The 17,167-nt window shown below is 56.8% G+C and overlaps 2 protein-coding genes across 13 annotated transcripts; one reads left to right on the top strand and one right to left on the bottom strand.

The window, feature by feature from the left end:
* Positions 1–893: 893 nt before the first annotated feature.
* FRS3 (fibroblast growth factor receptor substrate 3) lies at positions 894–16,259 on the bottom strand. Of its 3 annotated transcripts, none has more exons than XM_077904037.1 (7): positions 16,171–16,259; positions 8,776–8,919; positions 7,141–7,229; positions 6,059–6,245; positions 3,492–3,653; positions 2,492–2,649; positions 894–2,216 (listed from the first exon to the last, which is right to left on the bottom strand). In XM_077904037.1, the coding sequence occupies exons 3-7, from the start codon at positions 7,204–7,206 to the stop codon at positions 1,299–1,301; spliced, it is 1,491 nt and encodes a 496-aa protein (XP_077760163.1). In that variant the 5' UTR covers positions 7,207–7,229; positions 8,776–8,919; positions 16,171–16,259; the 3' UTR covers positions 894–1,298. The 3 variants fall into 3 exon arrangements, with proteins under 3 accessions (XP_077760163.1, XP_077760162.1, XP_077760164.1); XM_077904036.1 differs by lacking the exon at positions 16,171–16,259 and adding an exon at positions 10,555–10,677; XM_077904038.1 differs by lacking the exon at positions 16,171–16,259 and adding an exon at positions 9,216–9,403.
* On the top strand, positions 10,147–17,161 carry PRICKLE4 (prickle planar cell polarity protein 4). 10 transcript variants are annotated; one of them, XM_077904043.1, is made up of 8 exons: positions 10,876–11,002; positions 12,203–12,328; positions 13,275–13,418; positions 13,901–14,008; positions 14,656–14,793; positions 15,049–15,252; positions 15,806–16,010; positions 16,480–17,161. In XM_077904043.1, exons 3-8 carry the CDS (start codon positions 13,287–13,289, stop codon positions 16,836–16,838), a joined length of 1,146 nt encoding a protein of 381 aa, XP_077760169.1. In that variant the 5' UTR covers positions 10,876–11,002; positions 12,203–12,328; positions 13,275–13,286; the 3' UTR covers positions 16,839–17,161. The 10 variants fall into 10 exon arrangements, with proteins under 10 accessions (XP_077760173.1, XP_077760167.1, XP_077760169.1 ...); XM_077904044.1 differs by lacking the exon at positions 10,876–11,002 and adding an exon at positions 11,612–12,100; XM_077904047.1 differs by lacking the exons at positions 10,876–11,002; positions 12,203–12,328 and adding an exon at positions 10,147–10,293.
* The last annotated feature ends 6 nt before the right edge of the window (positions 17,162–17,167 follow it).

Genomic DNA, 17,167 nt, shown 5'->3' with positions numbered 1-17,167 from the left:
CACTCCTCCCTGAGGCCCCCAGTGGCTTATCGCAGATGCTGGATTTCCTTTAAATTAACCATCCAGGGGGCTGAGATAGAAATGGAGTCTTGGAGGCAGGGAGGCTGGTGAGAGGGGGCGGCGGCAGCGGCCTCAAGATAAGTAAAGGGAGCTCCTGCAACAATGCACCAGGCAGGGGGTTTATGCAGTGCCGTGCAGGCCCCAGGCTTCCAGGCAGGTATCCAGATGTGGAGCCTCTGCCAGGGCTGGCCCCTGTGGTAGGGCAGAGGAACCCCAAAGTGTCCATTCCTGGGGAGCGGTTCTCTGGGAAAATAACTAAGCAAGCCTGATTAGTGGGTTATATATTACACTGTGTTTTTTCCTTTTGCTATTCCTGGGCTTTTAGCAAAGTCCTGTTTAAAGGTTCTAGCCTTGATCTAGCCATGCTGCGGGTGCCAAAGGAGGATCCAGGGTCCACCTCTGGGCCAAAGTGTTAAAGGAGATCAGTACCCCTAGGACCTGCCTAGTGGCAGAAGGGAAATCAGTAAGGGGTCCCAGAGAAGGTAAAGCTGGTACAGCCTCCACCCCCTGCTCCCCAACCCCTGCCTTCCCCCACCAACTCAGGAGGGTCAAGGTGTTCCCATTAAAGCAGATTTCCTTCCAGATCCCCTTTCTGCATCCAGGACTCAGCTGTCCTGTCGCTTTCCTTTGGTAGCACATCCATCCCTGGCAACTTCAAGTTCTGGGACAGGGCTTCTTGGAGGAGAAAAAGAAATGGTCGCAGACCTGTCACAAAAGCCACAACCACCCCAAATTTCCCAGAATGAAGCCCCTCTGTCTACGAGGCCTCCCCTACTCCCAGCCAGAACCATGCCAGAAAAGACTCAGTAAGAATCTGACATCATTCGCCCAGCCAGAATTTAAAAATAATCATATTAATAATAAATATGTTAAATTACATTTAAAACAATAAATAGAAAAATAAACTGATAAATAAAATCAACAGGTACAAAATGTTTCAAAATTTCAACCAAAGAAAACACACAGACGACAGATAAGACAAATGGACGTAACGGGAGGGTGCTAGATGCATCGGAGGAACCCTTCACAGTTTACATCATGGCTCCCTCCTCGCCTGGTCACCCTTCCTCTCTCCCCAACTTGGAGACCAGGAGACTTAGTGGCTGGTGTCTTGGGGGAACCAGCCAGCAGAGGGAAGCATCTGGTTCCACCTCAGTGCCCTTCTGCAAAGCAGCCTGGAACCCGGGGTGTGGGTTCGGGGGACAGGAGCGTGAGGCGGAGCGGGAGGAAGGACGTCCCTACAGAGGCAAGTCGGTGCTGTTGTGCCGGGTTTTCCTGGCAGTGCCATCGTCTCGGGGCAGTGCCCTCTGCAGGTTGGACATGGCCACGGTCTTTTTGAGGTCAATCACGGCGTAGGAGTCTGAGCTGCGGGTGGGGTGGGTGGTGGGCGCGGGGGCACGAGGGGCCGAGGGGTTCTGGGGCCCCTTGGGGCGGTCTCCACCCCAGCCCTTCAGCTCCACCTGGATGTAGTTGAGCTGCCTGGGGGGCTCAGGGCCCGGCCGGCGGAAATCAAAGTTGAAGACTCTCGGGGAGCCTCGGCGGCGGCTCAGTGGCACAGGGAAACTGCCATGGCTACGGAGGGCAGCCCGGGCGCTGGTGGGCTTCTGGAGCGGGGTCTCGTCCTCCTCACCATCAGGGAAGCCGTTGGAGGACGGAGTGAGCCCATCCCTTGAGTCTCCGTCATCCCCAGCCTCCTCCCCCAGCCGCTGGGTGTGGCTCTCCCACACAGGGGGCAGGGAGGGCAGGTTTTCGTAGTGTAGCAGGGCTGCCCGGCGGTGGGCAAGGCCATTCCAGCCTGGCTCCTCCGTGCTCAGTCTCCAGCCCGCCCCTGGCCGCAGCCCCGCACTGACGTTCTCATAGGTGCACTTGGGCTGGGCCGGGCACTCAGAAGGGCCCTCGTTGTTGTTGTTATGGTGGGGGGGGGTATCATGCAGGCTGGGGCAGAGGCCCTGGCACTTCATCATGTGCCGCCGAGCCGGGGTTGGGCCCAACACGAACTTCACCTGGCCCGGCTGCAAGAACACCTGGGGGTCACGGGGGTCGGGGGCCCGGACCTGTGGGGGAAAGGGCACCTGGCCCTCGGGCAGGGGCTGCAGGCAATGCCGGCTCCTGTGGTGGTCATCCTCACTGGCTGGCGTGTTGACATAGGTGTGGGACTGGGGGAAGGAGTCCAGGTGAAGCAGGAGAGCCCAAGGGCAGGGAGGAAGGAGAGAGCAGAAGGGACAGGGTAAGAGAAATATGGGGAAAAGAGCTGGAGTTTCCACCTCTTCCACATCCTCCAAACTTCCCAGGGAAGCTGCATCCCTTTTCTGGACAGTAAGGGACCCTATCAATTCTCTTCCCTGCCCATGATCCCTAGGAGGCGCCCTGTTTCCTGATGGCCCATCTCCACCCAGGCCAATGGGGAGGAGCAGGGCAGCTGCTTGCTCACCTGCTCATCAGGAGCAATGAGGGCATGAGTGGACTCTTCCCCAAGCGAGGGGTGTCGCAGGCTGCTTGTCGAAGGGCGCCGGGGTGCTGAGAATCTCGGGCCCTCTCCTGGGCAGCCAAGGAAGCCATTGGAGAAGCTGGAGACAGTGTAGCCTAGAGCTGGACACATAGGAGACAAGCCCATGTGGGCAGTGGGGGTCCTTACACCGCCTGACAACCACCTGCAGCTGAGCATGTGGCTTCCTGGGAGTCCTCCAACCTGAGGGGAAACATTCCCAGGGCCCCCAGGACGGTGGGCCCCATTTAACCGGCAGCCCCCCATCATCTTCCACCTCTCTGTTCTCTAATCCCACCCCCTCCCTCAAAGCTCATGGTGAGCCCCACGTCCCCCAGTCCAACCTCAGCTGAAACACTGAGGGTCACCTTGTCATCATTGAACTGTCCCTTCACGTCATTCTAGCTCTGCCAGTGAGCTCTGGGGAAACTCCCCAACATCAGAGGCTGCATTCTTCTATCTTCTACCCCCCCTCACCCCCTGCCGCAGGCCAGCCCACGAAGAGCAGAACACCGAGGAGGGGCTCAGTGTGGACCCACTGAATAAACCAGAGGAAGGTGTGGGAACCTCTCCAGAAAACAGGCATGGGCAAAGATGCCCACACCAAATCAGGAAAGGTAGATGGGTATGACCCAGTAGACAGAAAGAAGAAAGCAAACTAGCTCCAGACTGCTGTTGCTATGGAAACCCAGTGTCTTCCTGTCTGCTCCCGGACCATCCGTCATTACAAGGCCCAGAACGCCCCAGCCGCAGCTTGAGTCACCTGATTGGCCCAGACAAGGACTTACTTGTCCCCAAGAGTCATCGGATGTCGGGCAACTGTCCTGGCTGGGTGGCCCAGCCGTCCCCGCCTGCCTGCCTGCCTGACTTGTGCCTCCAGGCCTCGCATTGGCAGGGACTGGGCCTGTGTATACAATCATGGAGGCTGAGGATGGGGTCTCCTCACCATTGGGAGGCTGGGGGGCCCGAGGGAGGCCAAGCTCGGCCGGGTGGCTGTTGCGTGTGATGATGACCGGCTCTTCCATCACATTGATGCTGTTGCACTGCATCAGATCCTGAAGCAGGTTGAAAATTTCCTCGGCCCGGGAGCACTTGAAGGCGAATATCCCTGAAGGAAGAAAGGAAAAAAATGAGGCTCCTCTGACCATGTACCAACAGGCAAGGACCAAGGAGGTTGAAGAGACGCACAACACTCAGGGAATGCCTCTGAACTTGTCCCAGGCCTGGAGGGGGCGGAAGGGCCCCTCATCCCAAACACAAAGATCTGAGAGCTCAGGAAGGAACTGGGCCCACCTGTCCCTCCCCTCATCCATTACCACCATCTAGAGATCTATTACCTCACCTGTATTCCTCACAGCTCAGTCATGTGCACAGGTGAGGGGTACACAGGTAAGGGGAGAAGTCAACATCTGAGCAGAAAAGGATAGTATTGCCCCTCATCCAGTCTTGCTTTCTGTGGGTTCAGTTACCCCCAGGCACCTGGGGTCCAGAAGCAGATGAGCCTCCTTTTGATGTCAGAACATCAGTAGGAGCCTACCACTACCTCACACTGCCTACATCATTCCCCTCACTTCCTCTCATCACGTGGGCATGTTATCCTCTCATGTCATCACAAGGGTGGTGTAGTACCGTAAGATACGTTGAGAGAGAACAGACCACGTTCATGTAACTTTTATTACAGGACATTGTTACAATTGTTTTACGTTGTTATTATTAGTTATTGTTGTTAATCTCTTACTGGGCCTCGTTTGCATATTAAACCTATTAAACTGTGTCACGGGCACACATGTATAGGAAAATACAGAATATATATGGGTTTGGTATTATCTGTGGTTTCAGGTACCCACTGGGGGTCTCCTCTGCTGGCAAGGTGGGGGCATTACTGTGTTAAATGAGTGACCACTTCACATGCTGCCCCCATCCTCCTCCACGTACCACCCTTTGCTCCTCAGAAAAAGAGGCTCTACCCAGGGCACCAACTCTTGGCTTGATGCACAACCATGTCCAAGCTCTTTGAGGCAGGAGAGTCTCTCCCTGTTCATTGTTCGTTCACTGTACTTAGTCCAGTACCCAGCCAGAGAGGGAATGTCTACTCTGTACAGGCCCCTGACTTCATGGAACTTAAACTCCGGTGCAGAAAGAAAGAAAGAATGGCAGACTCACTACAAGACACATGTGGCCAGGCAATCATTAGCTCTTCATTGGCTGCCCTATGGCCCTTCAGACCCCAATGCAGCACCTCAGAGTCCCAGGGACAGCAGGATTGGCTGAGGGTGATTCAAGGGATCCAAAGGTACCCCTGGCGTGTTGGGCTTCTGCACACCCCATCCTGGCAACAGCAGGGCCCAAGGCTCAGGGGAGGCTACTTGGGGTCTATGCGCATGCATATATCCAGAACAGAGATCAATAAAACCCGGCTGACATATGAAAAATGAGATTTGCGGGAATGAGACAGCAAGGATAGAGAGGAAGTGATGGAAAAGGACTTTGCTGGCAAGATATACTAGGAGCCAGAAAAGCCTGGGAAAGCCTGGAGTTTGAGGAGAACTCGGTGTGGGGGCCTAGGGCAGCCCCTCTGGAATCCCAAGTGCAGACGAAACACATGACAAGAAGTCCCTTCCTGTCTTCTTTCTGTTCAGCCAACGTAAGCACCTCTGCTTCGGAAGCCCAAAGAGGAAGATGCATGGAGGGGAAGGCTCCCAGAACATCAGAGACTCACTGCTGTGGACAGTGGCCTCATCAGGGGAGCCTGTTCATCCCACCTCCCCAGTCACAACCCTAACCGCATCTAATGCAAGCCTGGCCTGGGTTCTTTCCAGAAACCCAGAGCTTGGGTCTGGGTCCTAAGAGATAAGCCCAGACGATGCTACTCCTTCAAAGAGCCATGGCAGGCTCTAGCCTTGACTTCATTGAAGGATCACCGTTCTCTGACCCTTGACTGCAGGGAGAAAGGGGAGGAAGGGAGAAAACATCACACTCCAGGCGACAGGAGACAAATATTAACCTCCGGGTGGTTACTCAGTACATCAGAGACCCGAGTCTGACCTTGCCAAGCCTAGCATTCCCAAGCCACGCAACCCCAAGGTAACTAGAGCCTCCAGCCTGACCCTTCGTTATTCACGGGCTCCAGGGTCTATGACCTGGGGGCTCAGAAGAAAATTTGTTTCTACATACCCTCAAACTAGGGTACAGAGGAAGGAGAAATCACTTGCTTACCCAGACAGGTTCTGGCCAGGGAGCACTGGCTGTCTCCCACGGGCTATGCAATAAATGCCCCCACAAAAGGACCCAGACTGGAATCCCAATGACTGAGCTGAAAGAGCACTGGCCTGGGAGTCCACTTAGTTTCTTTTGAACACACTATGTGCTCTTGGCCATCACCCTTCCCTTCTCTGGGTAATATCCACCAGGTCAGCAGGCTTCCCCACGGCCCCCTGAGCTCTGACTTCCTGCCCCAGTACTTGCCCTGGGGCACAAACCCCTCTCCTGGTGTGCAGCAGGAGCCATACTCACCCTGGCCCGTCTGACACCGGCGGCCACTCTCAAAGGAGAAGAGGTTGGAGTCGTAGCCATAGCGCCGCAGGCAGAGGTAGGGCCAGCGGACAGCCTCACGCCGATGCAGGTGCAGGACCAGCTCACTCTGTGTCAGCTCCATGACTCCGGAGCCCAGCTCCACCCCCTCGTCATCCACATTTGTCACCTAGGGGGGCAGAGAACAGAAGGGTCAGGGGGGAGTTCAATGAGTATGCGTAGCGGTCCCTGAGCCACTGGGAGGCAGGCCAATGCAGCGCTAGGGCTGGGGAGCCAAGGGGCTCTCTGGAATGCCACATGATCACCAGGAGACCAAGCGGATCCAGCAGTGCCACTGACCACTGCCCTTCGCTAGGCCTCGGCTTTGGCACTTGGGCAGTGAGGTGGGGGTGGTCAGTTGACCTCCTAGGTCAGATGGTTTGATGACCAAGGTTAGAGGACCTTGACGGTCCATGACCCCTGCCCAAGGACCAGATGCCAATGCATGACGTTTCAAGCTAAAATTTTAAGGCCCCTGAGAACAGAACACAGACCTCCTCCACCACTTCCCTAACTCTAGGACCTTGCCGAGGGCTCCCTCTTCTGGCAAGCAGGAGAACCTGTGCCTCAAAAGCTGGGTGTGAGGAGGGGACTCCCCTACAGGGAAGTGAGGTGGCAGGGGCCAGGGATGCCCGGGGCCACTGGGCCTGGCCTTAGCTTCCCAAAGCCACCAGCAAACGCTAATATAGGGCTTACCATGCATAATGCATATCTATGTATGTATACTAACTCACAAACACAGACTTGTTTTTTCCTCCAAAAAAATATATATGTAAAGCTATGAAGAGATACTGGTAGGAGTGGATGTTCCAAAGGCACGATGTTTGAATCCCAGTATTTCTTCATTCTCGGTAGGACATTCATGGTATAGGAGAGCCACGCAATGGGCAGCGGTCTGGGCCTCAAGTCTTAAGGAGCCACCACCTTGGCCTGTCACTTCACCTTCTCTAGGGAGGCAACGGCAACTTGACAGGTTGGCCCAGGAGCCATCCAGGGAGCCCAGGAGAGGAGGAGGTTGCGAGTACCTTGAACTTGGTTGGGTGGTTGTCTGGGACGCTGTCTCTGTTCAGGCAGCTGCAGCAGCTCCCCATGGTGTCAGAACAGCCAGGCCACCCTAGGGGAAAATGCAATGGACAAGGTAATCTAGGTCAGCTCTGGAAAGCCCCACTTTAGGGACTCTGACAGAACCACCTCGTTAAGATCACCTCCGCTTGGACATAGGAAGACTCTGTCCCTCCTCTAAGACACTCATATTCTCAATCCAGGGCCAGACATGTGTCAGATAAACATTAATTCAAGTTAGGATGTGTTAAAGATTAATGCTGACAGAGCAAAGGAAGAGAACTTCTCAGAGGTAACATCTGATCTGGACCCTGAGAAGTGAGGAGCATTCTGAATGAGATAATGCAAGCAATGGGAAGCCTGTAAAGCAGGAAAAGCATGGACAAAGAGGGAGGGGTGCCTAGGTGGTGAGATTGGTCAGTCGTCTGATGCCTGATTTTGGCTCAAGTCATGATCTCGAGGTTGTGGGATCAAGCCCCAGGTCAGGCCCCATGCTCAGCATGAGTCTGCTTGTGTCTCTATCTCTGCTCATCCCCTTGCTTGCATGCTCTCTCCCTCTCTTTTTTGAAAAGATGAATAGAATAGAATAGAAATAGAAATAGAATAGAATAGAATAATAAAATAAAATAAAATAAATAATAAAATAAAACAAAATAAAATATAAAATTAAATTAAATTAAATTAAATTAAATTAAATTAAATAATATAAAAGGCAGGGAACCAGAAAAGTGATTTTCTTCAGAGGGAGCTGGATGCCAATCCAGAGCCTTCATCTGGATTCAGCAGAGAAACTGTAACTTGGGAGTCCCCGACACTTTGGCCTGGACCTTCCTCTTTTTCTTTTTTTTCCCCTCTTTTCTACCTTACCCTTCCCACATCACTCAAATTCTTTTTTCTTCCCTCACCACCATCCCAAAATGGACTTCAAATTTATCTTTTTGATGTTCTCTTCTGTGAGGCATCACATCACAGTCAAGATACAGTAAGAAGACTAAATTCAAAACAGCACATTTTTTATAACCTTGATTATGCATTTCTTCCTTTAAAAAAAAATAAACTCTGGGTTTGCTCCTCTTTGTCTAAAAAGGAGACCAGAGGCCTTAGTATCTGGCTTTTCCCTCCAGGATTATGGCACTTGGATTACATGTCACAACAGTTGGGCCTTTGTCTAGAATGGAGAGGAGACCGCCAAACTGGAGTGACCTTAGGGAGCAAACAAATGCACAGAACAGTCGCAACCAGAAGGGTTGCAACTTGATGCAAGAAATCAATTTATAAGGGATACCTGGGGAGCTCAGTCAGTTAAGCCTCCAACTCTTGATTTCAATTCAGGTCGTGATCTCAGGGTCATGAGATTGAGCCCCACATCAGGCTCTGCACTCAGCAGTCTGCTTGAGATTCTCTCTCCCTCTCCCTCTCCCTCACTAAATAAATATATCTTTAAATAAATATATCTTTGAAAAAATGAATCTGTAAGATCAGATATCCTTCAGGAACTCCCACTAAATGTGTAAAGCCTTGAACAATCCTGACTGATATCCCCCATTCCTCCTGACTTGGAAAACTCCAGAAGAGTGGCTCCTTTACACAGCTCTCACCTCACCCAGGCCATCGGGGAGCTGACCATGGGAGGGGCATGGGGAAGGACCCCCACTTTATTCCCCCTGTTCTTGGTGGGGCATCATGGCAAGTAGTCTGCAGAGAAGTCACCTGGATCCCTCTGGGACACACCTGGGGCTCACCTGGCACAGGAAACAAAGACCACAAGTTAGCGGAAACCTTCCATGCTCGCCCCCAATTGTTAATGAATTCACTTGCTGTCAATCCATCCCACCTGGATATCTGTTCCAGGTCCTGACAGGACACACAATGAAGAGAGTGAGTTCAAGGCCAAAGGGCTACAAATCCAAGCCCCTCAGGCCCTGAAAGGGAGCCACTACCCTAGTTGCAAGGAATCTGAAGTCGGAGACAGCCTTTTCAGTTGCCCCTAGAACCCATCTGAATCCTGTTACAACCAACACCAAAACCACCACCTTACCTTTGCAGAAAACTTTAACTCTACAGAGAGCTTTCTGAAAAGGACACTGTGATGTACTGGAAAGAATGCTGGCTTAAGATTCAGGAAACGAATGATCTAAGCTGGCACTAAGCATCTGGGAGACTCTGGCAAGACAATCCCCTACCTCCCACCTCAAGGCCTTAGTTTTCAAGGGAAACCTCTGTAAATGGCGAGGTTCTGGCTTAATTAACCTGAAAGCGGTTAAGTCCGTAGTAAAATGGTCACGAAAACGGGTATTTGCCCCTTCCAGGACAAGCTACGCTCCCTCCATCTGACATTTGGAAACTTGATAGATATTCTGTTCTCCAAGCTTTGTAACGCCTAAAATTTTAACATAAACGCTAACAATAAATCAAAATTTCAGGGATCCAGGGGATTCAGCCCCAGGTGGACATGTTGACAAGCCAGGGCCTTGGAGATCCTTGAAATCCCACCCTCCTGCTTTCCAAAAGCAATATCCTTTCCCAGGGGACCCTTGTGCTCTGCTTCCTCCTACAGCTTTCCCGGTAAAGGGACCCCCATCCCTCTGGTCTGGCTTATGCTCTGCAAGAAGGAAAAAGGCTGAGGGAGGTGTGCACAGCCTGAAGACAGGCAGCCCGGAAAATACTGAGGCTGGAGCCACCAACAGGGAGTCTGGGGGTGAAACCAAGAACTATAGGGTGCAAGATGGGGGAGGGTGTTGCACCTTTTTCTGTCCCCTTCGTTTGTCTTTAGGATATCAGAACGTATCATGACACTTCAGTGACGGGGGTGGGGTGGGGGTGGTGGTGGTTACAGTGGCTGGGACAGGTAGGGGCTCTGGTCCCCCAGAGGTGTGGATCGGAGGTGGGAGTGTCAGGGTGGGTTATGGGGACTCAAAATATAGGAGGGCTTGCGGAAACATGGGTAAGTTTTCTGCATTAAAGCGTGGTGCAAGGAGAACGGGGCGTATGCAGGATCAGGAACCGCAGCGCTCTGGAAGCATCTGGGGGGCATTCCGGAGAGTGGTGGCTCTGCGGGCGTGAACAGGAGAATTCGCAGGAGTGAGGGGGTTCCAAGGGCTCCAGGACAAGCCGAGGTGTGTCCGGGGTTGGGGGTGGGGTGGTTCTGGGGAATGAGCGACAGATTCGGGTGGCGGGGTTGTCAGGGAATTTCTACAGACACCGGGAAGCGATGGGGGAGGTCGGGGCCGCGCGCCGTCCCAGATCCCCGCCCCCAGCCCCGGGACTCCACCGCCCGCCCGCCCAGGGCTTCCTCGGGAGGGAGCGGAGGCTGTGGCGCGGCGCGGTGCGGCCTCGGTGGAACCGCCTCGTCCCCGCCCCGCCGCGCCCCGACTCACATCGCCCCGCGGCCCGGGCGGCGCCGGGCCCCGCTCCCGGGTCCCGCTGCAGCAGCCGCCGCCCGCCCGGAGCTAAGGCCTCCCCGCCCCGCCCCGCCCCGCGGCCGCGGGGTCGGAGGTCACCGGCAGCACCAACGAGACGCTGCGGGCGGGCGGACCCGATCGGGGGCGACCAGCGCGCAGCCTAGAAGGTCCCCTTGGAGGACTTTGCAGTCGGGAGCGGGGAGCATGCGCAGACGCCAGAGGGCGCTCCGGGCCAGCCGCGGAGCTAGCCCCACGGAGAGGGGCGGGGCGGGGCGGGGCGGAGCGGGGCGGGGGCGGGGCCGAGAAGGGACCCAGAGATGGGACCGGAGGTTTCCACTCCCCGGATCAGAAGAGGGACCGGGGTCGGGGGAAGAGACAAAAAAGATAGGGGAAGGGCCTGAACGGCCTGCCTGCAGGGAGAAAGGCAAGATGAAGAATCCCTAAAGAGGGCTGGGGACCGGGGGAGGCAACTGAGAGGGGTGAGGACACCCGGAGAGGGGCGGGGCCGGAGGAGGGTCTGAGGGGACCTGCCGGCTCGGAGAGGCGCACGGTTCCGCCAATGACTGAAGACCCGGCCCGACGGCGGCTCCCAGGTGTCCGCCCCGTGCCCGCGGGGGCGCAGTGCCTTCGCGAGCCCCTGGGAGTGGGGAGGGGCAGTGGAGCCTGCACTCTCCACCCTGCGGTCCCCCAGATCCTGTCCTTCTGGCTGCAACTCCAGGCCCCGCGCCAGCTGCCCGCTCTTCCAGTCCGGGAGGGGCGGGCGGGGGCCGCGGGAGGCGAGGGAGAGGGCGGGCGGGGGCGGGCGCTGAGGCCTCAGGGTGGGGACTGGGCGGGGGGCCGGCCGGCGGGGTCCGTCCAGAGCTGCCCGGACGCCGGCGCGCAGCGAGGGTGAGACCCCGGCGGAGTCCCGTGCCCTCCCCTAAGCTCCCAGCACCCAGACTGGGAACCCCGGGGTTCCCGACTCCCGGGGACGTCCAAGAACAAGCCCTAGGAATCTGTCGAGGGGACACTTGGCAGGGCCGGGTACTTCTCTCTCTCGCTGTCCGCGGAAAACCTTCCCATCCTTTTACCTCCCTGGTCCCTAGGGCTGTGCAGGCTCTGCCCTCCAGGGCAGGGGCGGATTGGGAAGAGTGAACTCTTGAACCGGGTTGCACCTGCGCGGGGGCGGGAGACAGGGTTCAGCCCTGAGAAGGAGGGGGATTCTTGAAGAAATCCAGCTTGTTAGTAAGACCGGGTCCAGGGCTGAGTGGAGATGGGAGGATGGAAGGGTGAGGGGTGAGAGCTGACTTCTGAGCATTGTTTCTGTGCGGGGCAATTGCAGACAAACTAGAACCTGGAAGAGGGTGCAAATCCACCCTGAGGTCCCAGGTGGCTCCGAACCCTCTCCCAAGTGCCTCTTGCCGCCTGGATGGAGCAGGGGCAGTGCTGTCAGGGGAAGTGGCTACTCCTGGCCCTGAATGTGAACAGCCCATCCTGGCTGCTTTCCACAGGAAACATGACAGAACAGGAAGGAAGCAGATGGGTGTGGAAGCAGGGATGGGTGGCACAGGACGTCTGAAGGGGGTGGGAGGGCTGGGAACCAATATAACTGTTAAGAGTCCAAACCTTGTTCTCAACTCCACAGCTGAGTTTTATAGAGGCCTGGGATCTGGTGAGGACCTCCTGTGCCCTAGCTGCTGTCAAAATCCATCCTAGACCTCAAAGGCAACTTCTTCCTAGGACATCCCCCAGTTTTTTAGTGTGACCTTAGGCAAGTTAACCTCAGTTTGTTTCAGCTCTCAACTGGGATAACAGAAACTACCTGATAGGATTGTTTTAAGGATGCATTCTATTATGTAAAGTGCTATTTTGGTCCCTTGCACAGAGTAAACATTACAGAAAAGTTTGCTCTGGTTATTTTTCTCCTAGAGTGCCATATATACCTGCCTAGAGCTCTGGCCCTATTCAGTCTAGTCTCATCTCTCTCTTATCCACAGGAGTATGAGCTCCTTTTTTTTTTTTTTTTTGAGTATGAGCTCCTTAAGGGCAGGGCCCATCTGTTTTCTACTTCAGTGGTCACCCTCACCCCCAAGATCCTGTGGTCCTGCTAAGGCTGGCCCCAAGGAGGGCCAAAGAGATGTGTTTAGAATTATCCAATAAAATGGGAAATTGCTGCTATAGGTAGAAGCCAAAAGCACACGGGATTTTCCTGTCCTTGAGCTTATAGACAAGATGAGGAACTGTCTTGAGCTTGCAGCTGGCAAAGTGGCCCTTGTGTTGGGAGCATGAGGATGCAGGTTCAGTGGAGTGTTCAGTGCACAATGATGAATGGTGGGAGTTGACACTGGGGAGGTGGGGAAGGGGCCAGTCTCCCAAAGGCTCATTAGAAAGGCAGAATGGCCTCTCCTTCCATTGTGGGCCTCCTCTTTCCTCCTTCCCAATCTTGGGACGACCCAGAATTTGAGCTTCAGAACTCTTGGGAGTTTCTGAAAGGCCTGGCCTCAAGATCTGGCTCAGCCACTTAGTAGCTGAGTGACTTTGGGCATTTATGCTCTGTGAGCCTCAGTGTAGCCATCTATAAAATGGGGACAGGAGAACCACCCACCTCATCTGGTCATTGGGAGGACAGAAGGAGACCATGCCTGCAAAGCACTTAGCCCTGCCTGGCACATCGTACATGAGGGACTGACAAATGGGAGTTCTTGTTTTCTGGACAGACTTTGTCACCAATGTCAGTGCCGAGCTCTGACTGGCCCCATCAAGGGGAGAGCCTCACCCCTCCAGAGCCAGGTCCACCAGCCAACTCAGACAGTGACCCAGGCCACCTGCCAGACAAGCACCCTGAGGAGACTTCTGCGCAGGTAGTAGGAGCCCTTCCCTTCCCTCTGAGGCCAACCTGCCTTCCATCCTACAGGCCTCCTCCCATTTCTACCACCCGCCTGGAAGGTAGCCTTTGAGCCCGATCTCCTGTGGTCCTTTTCTCTTTGCAGGAACCCCTGTCCCTACAGCCCCCTTGGGATGGGGGATGGGGACATGGGGGTTCGACTTTAAACTTATTCACATGAATACCCGTTCCCTCTCTTGGGGAGTCTGTGTTGTCAAAGCCAACTCCAGGCTTTGGCCCCAGACTAATCGGTTGATTTCAAGCATAAGAAAGGATGCCATTTGGGGGTTTGGGGCCTCCCCAGCCTGCTTCAATCAGACCACAAATGCAGGAGTGGATCAGCTGTCCTTGTCTTGATCTTGGAGGGGGGCACATGGTAATCATTCCAGATTGGGAGGAGGAGGGAGGAAAGAAGAGGAAGGCAAAACTAACCACCCCTCTCCTGCCACATCTCCTCAGGATCCCGAAGTTCTGAGCTTGGGGCTCCCTTGCCTGGACACAGACGGGGCCTCCATCTGGCCTGGGCTTCGGATCCTCCTGCAGCAGCTGCCTCCGCAGGACAGTGATGTGGGTCTCCCTCTCTCTGCCTCCCTCTTTTTACTGTGGGGCCAGACTCCAGAGGATAGGGAACTAGGACCCAGCTGTGCCGCTAACTGGGGAACTCATTCCCCTCCCCAGCCTGAGTTTCCAAGTCTTCACAATGGGTACAAAAGCATCTGCTCTGCCCACAATGCTTAGTTGAAGAGCAAATGAGAAAATGGACATGAACAACTTCGGAAACCAATAGTGGAATGTACAAATGTAGAGAGTATGGTTAAGTATTTATTGAGGCCCTAAGTGTGTGCCCAGACAAAAGGCTTACACTTCAGCTAGGCGGGCAAGACCAGGGAACGTGGAATAAATCGGAAAAACAACAGAAAGTGACAGTGAGCTCCAGCTCCCTGGGGGTAAGGATCTAGATAAGTGGTGACAGGGCTTAGTGCTGTGGGCTGTCAGGACCTGAGTGGTGGCCATTCCCGGGGGCAGGTGAGACTGAGGTAGGCTTACTCCAGCTCTCTTCCCTCTCTCTGTGCCCTTCTGTGCCGTTGTCTTCTGCACCTCCAGAAGCTTCTACAACCTTCCTTTGACCCAGCAGCTAACTAAGCCTTCTCCCTCCAAACTCCAGCCTTGCCTGTTGGGGCTCTCCCAGTCTCAGTGGAGGCCTGTTTCTGCAGGAACGCTACTGCCTGGCCTTTGAAGAGGATGAGCTGGCCGAGCTGCGGCTCTTCTGTGCCCAGCGGAGGCGGGAGGCCCTGGGACAGGGGGTGGCCTGCCTGGTACTTTCCAATCTGGTGGAACACACCTGTGAGAAGGTATGTAGTGTGCCCCCCCCCCCATTCCTCCTTGCCTTCTCACTTCTGTAGAAGGGCCTAGCTCCAGGGGCTCAGGTGGGGAAACAGGGGTTGGGGATTGACAGTTTGGCAAATTCCAAAAAGAGAGGCCACCTTTAGGGGTTCTCCGAGGAGCCTGCAGTGGAGGTGGGCCTGCCAGGGGGAACCGTTGGGTTGGGGTTAAGATGGAAGAGCCAGGAGGGAAGCCTCTGACCAGCCCAGCGCCTGACCCGGCAGTGCAGGGAGCCGCTGAGGCCAGGGGAGTACGGAGTGTTCGCAGCCCGGGCAGGAGAGAGGCGCCGCTGGCACCCGGCTTGCTTTGCCTGCCAGGCCTGTGGCCAGGCCCTGATAGACCTCATCTACTTCTACCACGACGGGCATCTCTACTGCGGCCGTCATCACGCAGAGCTGCTCCGGCCCCGCTGCCCGGCCTGTGACCAGGTACAGCCCCAAGAGGGCTGCTGGGAGGGGGCTGCCCAGGGTCCACCGCGGGAGAGGTAAGGGGACACCTCTGCCGGTACCGCGGAGTGGAGGACTCCGAACCAGCCTGGGTCCTTTGTGTTCCCTGTGGCTCTGACTGGAATCCTGGGCATGGGGACCCGTCACCTTGTGCCCTCCCCTGCCGCAAGCAGAGGCCCCCAGACTTTCTGGGACTCAGAGGATTTCTCCGGAGCAGGGACAGGCGTTCATCTCGGTTTGCCGGGTGCCCAGTGCTGTCCTGATCAGGCGAGGAACTGCCATAATGGGAGCCCAAGAGGCAGAGCGGGACCCTGGGTTGGGAGTCCCGGCGACCGGGGTCGCGCTTCTTCAGGCGGTGCCACCTGCTAGCGGGACCCCGGCTAGGCCAGTCAACCCTCCCTGCGCCCGAGTGGTTGAGTAGATCAAAGGGGATGTCGGTAGACGTGCTTTAGCGTTAACTGGGTAAAAGGCGTGGTTCTGGGTGGATGAATGAGTGAATGAATGAATGAACGGGCCGTTCTCCCCCCTCTCCCAGCTCATCTTCTCCCGGCGCTGCACTGAGGCCGAGGGGCGGCGCTGGCACGAGAACCACTTCTGCTGCCAGGACTGCGCCGGGCCCTTGGGCGGGGGGCGCTACGCCGTGCCGGGGGGCGGCCCCTGCTGCCCCCGCTGCTTTGAGCGTCGCTATTCGGCTGCCGGCTCCAGCCAGGCCCCGGCACTGGAAGGGAGGGCGTCCCCTGGTAAGGGAGGAGAAGGTGCAGATCCGGGGGGAAGGGGGCAGCGGCTAGGGCTGGGCCGAGGAGGGGATTCTCCCGGGCCGGGACCCTCGCCCCGGTCCCACGCCGTCCCGTCCCCCCACCGCATCCCCCAGACCCGAGCCTCGGGGCCCGCAGCTCTCACCGCGCGTCCCTGGCCGGAGCGCTTCCAGGGCCTCCCGAGCCCACCCCGCGCCACCGTCGGGGCTGCGGCGCGGGACTCACTCTCGGACTGGGGACGAGGCCGCCCTCTGCTGGGCGGCGGCGGGGACGCGCGGGGGCGGGGGGAGCCCGGGAGCGGCGTCGCGGCGGCGCGGCGGCGCGCACGGCCCGGGGGCGGGGCGGGATAGAGGCCGGAGCCCCAGCTGGATCCGGCTTCTGGCGCCCGCCCCGCCCCGCCCGGATCCGGGAGAGGGGCTCCCGGCTCTGAGACCCGCGTTTCTGGCCCGGCCAGCAACAGGGGAGGCGGGCCTCGACGGAGCGGAGGACGCCGCGGCCGTCTCCCGAGCAGCCCTTCCCGCCGCTGCCTCCCGCTTCGGCCCGGAGGCCCGGAGAGGGCCGCTTCCATCCAGCCCGGAGCAGGAAGATCGAGCTGGGGACCGGACGGAGGCACCCCAAGGGCAGGAACGGGGCCGGCTGGAGAAGCCGCTCGACGCCAGGGAGGACGCCCCCTGCCCCACCTGCTCCTCCTCTTCGGACTCGGAACCCGAAGGCTTTTTCTTAGGCCAGCGCCTTCCCGGTCCCTGGAAGTCCCCCGGAAGCCTCCAGGCTGGGGACAGCGACACCTCCAGGAGACACTGCGCCATTTGCTAGTGGCGCAGCCCGGGGAAGGGGAAGGGGCGCGTGATCGGTTTGGTGGGAGAGCGAGGATCTCCTCACCCTGTAAACATCCTAGATTGAACGCAGTCAGGGGCACCCCTGGGAGAGGCGGCCAGGTCACAAACTTGGAGTGCTCCTCTTAAGCCTGCGCATCCTAAGCCTTCAGACGGAGACTTTCTTGGGGGAACCCCACCCCGCAAAGTTACGCGTCCCCTGCTGAGCTAGCCCCTAGGCCCACCCCCACGGCTGGGGCGGCCCCGCCCCAGCATCTTCCTGAGCCAATGAAGGGAGCACGCAGAGACCACGTGTGGCCGCGCCTAGGC

This window comes from Canis aureus, chromosome 7, assembly GCF_053574225.1.
Source record: "Canis aureus isolate CA01 chromosome 7, VMU_Caureus_v.1.0, whole genome shotgun sequence".
Taxonomy (NCBI): Eukaryota; Metazoa; Chordata; class Mammalia; order Carnivora; family Canidae; genus Canis; species Canis aureus.
The sequence above is the reverse complement of the archived record's forward strand: the minus strand, read 5'-3'. Positions and strand labels throughout refer to the sequence as shown.

Coding starts and splice junctions, on each gene's coding strand:
- FRS3 (XM_077904037.1), bottom strand. CDS start 7,206: ATGGGGAGCTGCTGCAGCTGCCTGAACAGAGACAGCGTCCCAGACAAC. Junction 2,650..3,491: donor GGCCCCCCAGCCTCCCAATG/GTGAGGAGACCC, acceptor CTATGTGTCCAG/CTCTAGGCTACACTGTCTCC. Junction 2,217..2,491: donor TCATTGCTCCTGATGAGCAG/GTGAGCAAGCAG, acceptor TCCTTCCCCCAG/TCCCACACCTATGTCAACAC.
- PRICKLE4 (XM_077904047.1), top strand. CDS start 13,287: ATGTCAGTGCCGAGCTCTGACTGGCCCCATCAAGGGGAGAGCCTCACC. Junction 14,009..14,655: donor TGCCTCCGCAGGACAGTGAT/GTGGGTCTCCCT, acceptor CTGTTTCTGCAG/GAACGCTACTGCCTGGCCTT. Junction 14,794..15,048: donor TGGAACACACCTGTGAGAAG/GTATGTAGTGTG, acceptor CTGACCCGGCAG/TGCAGGGAGCCGCTGAGGCC.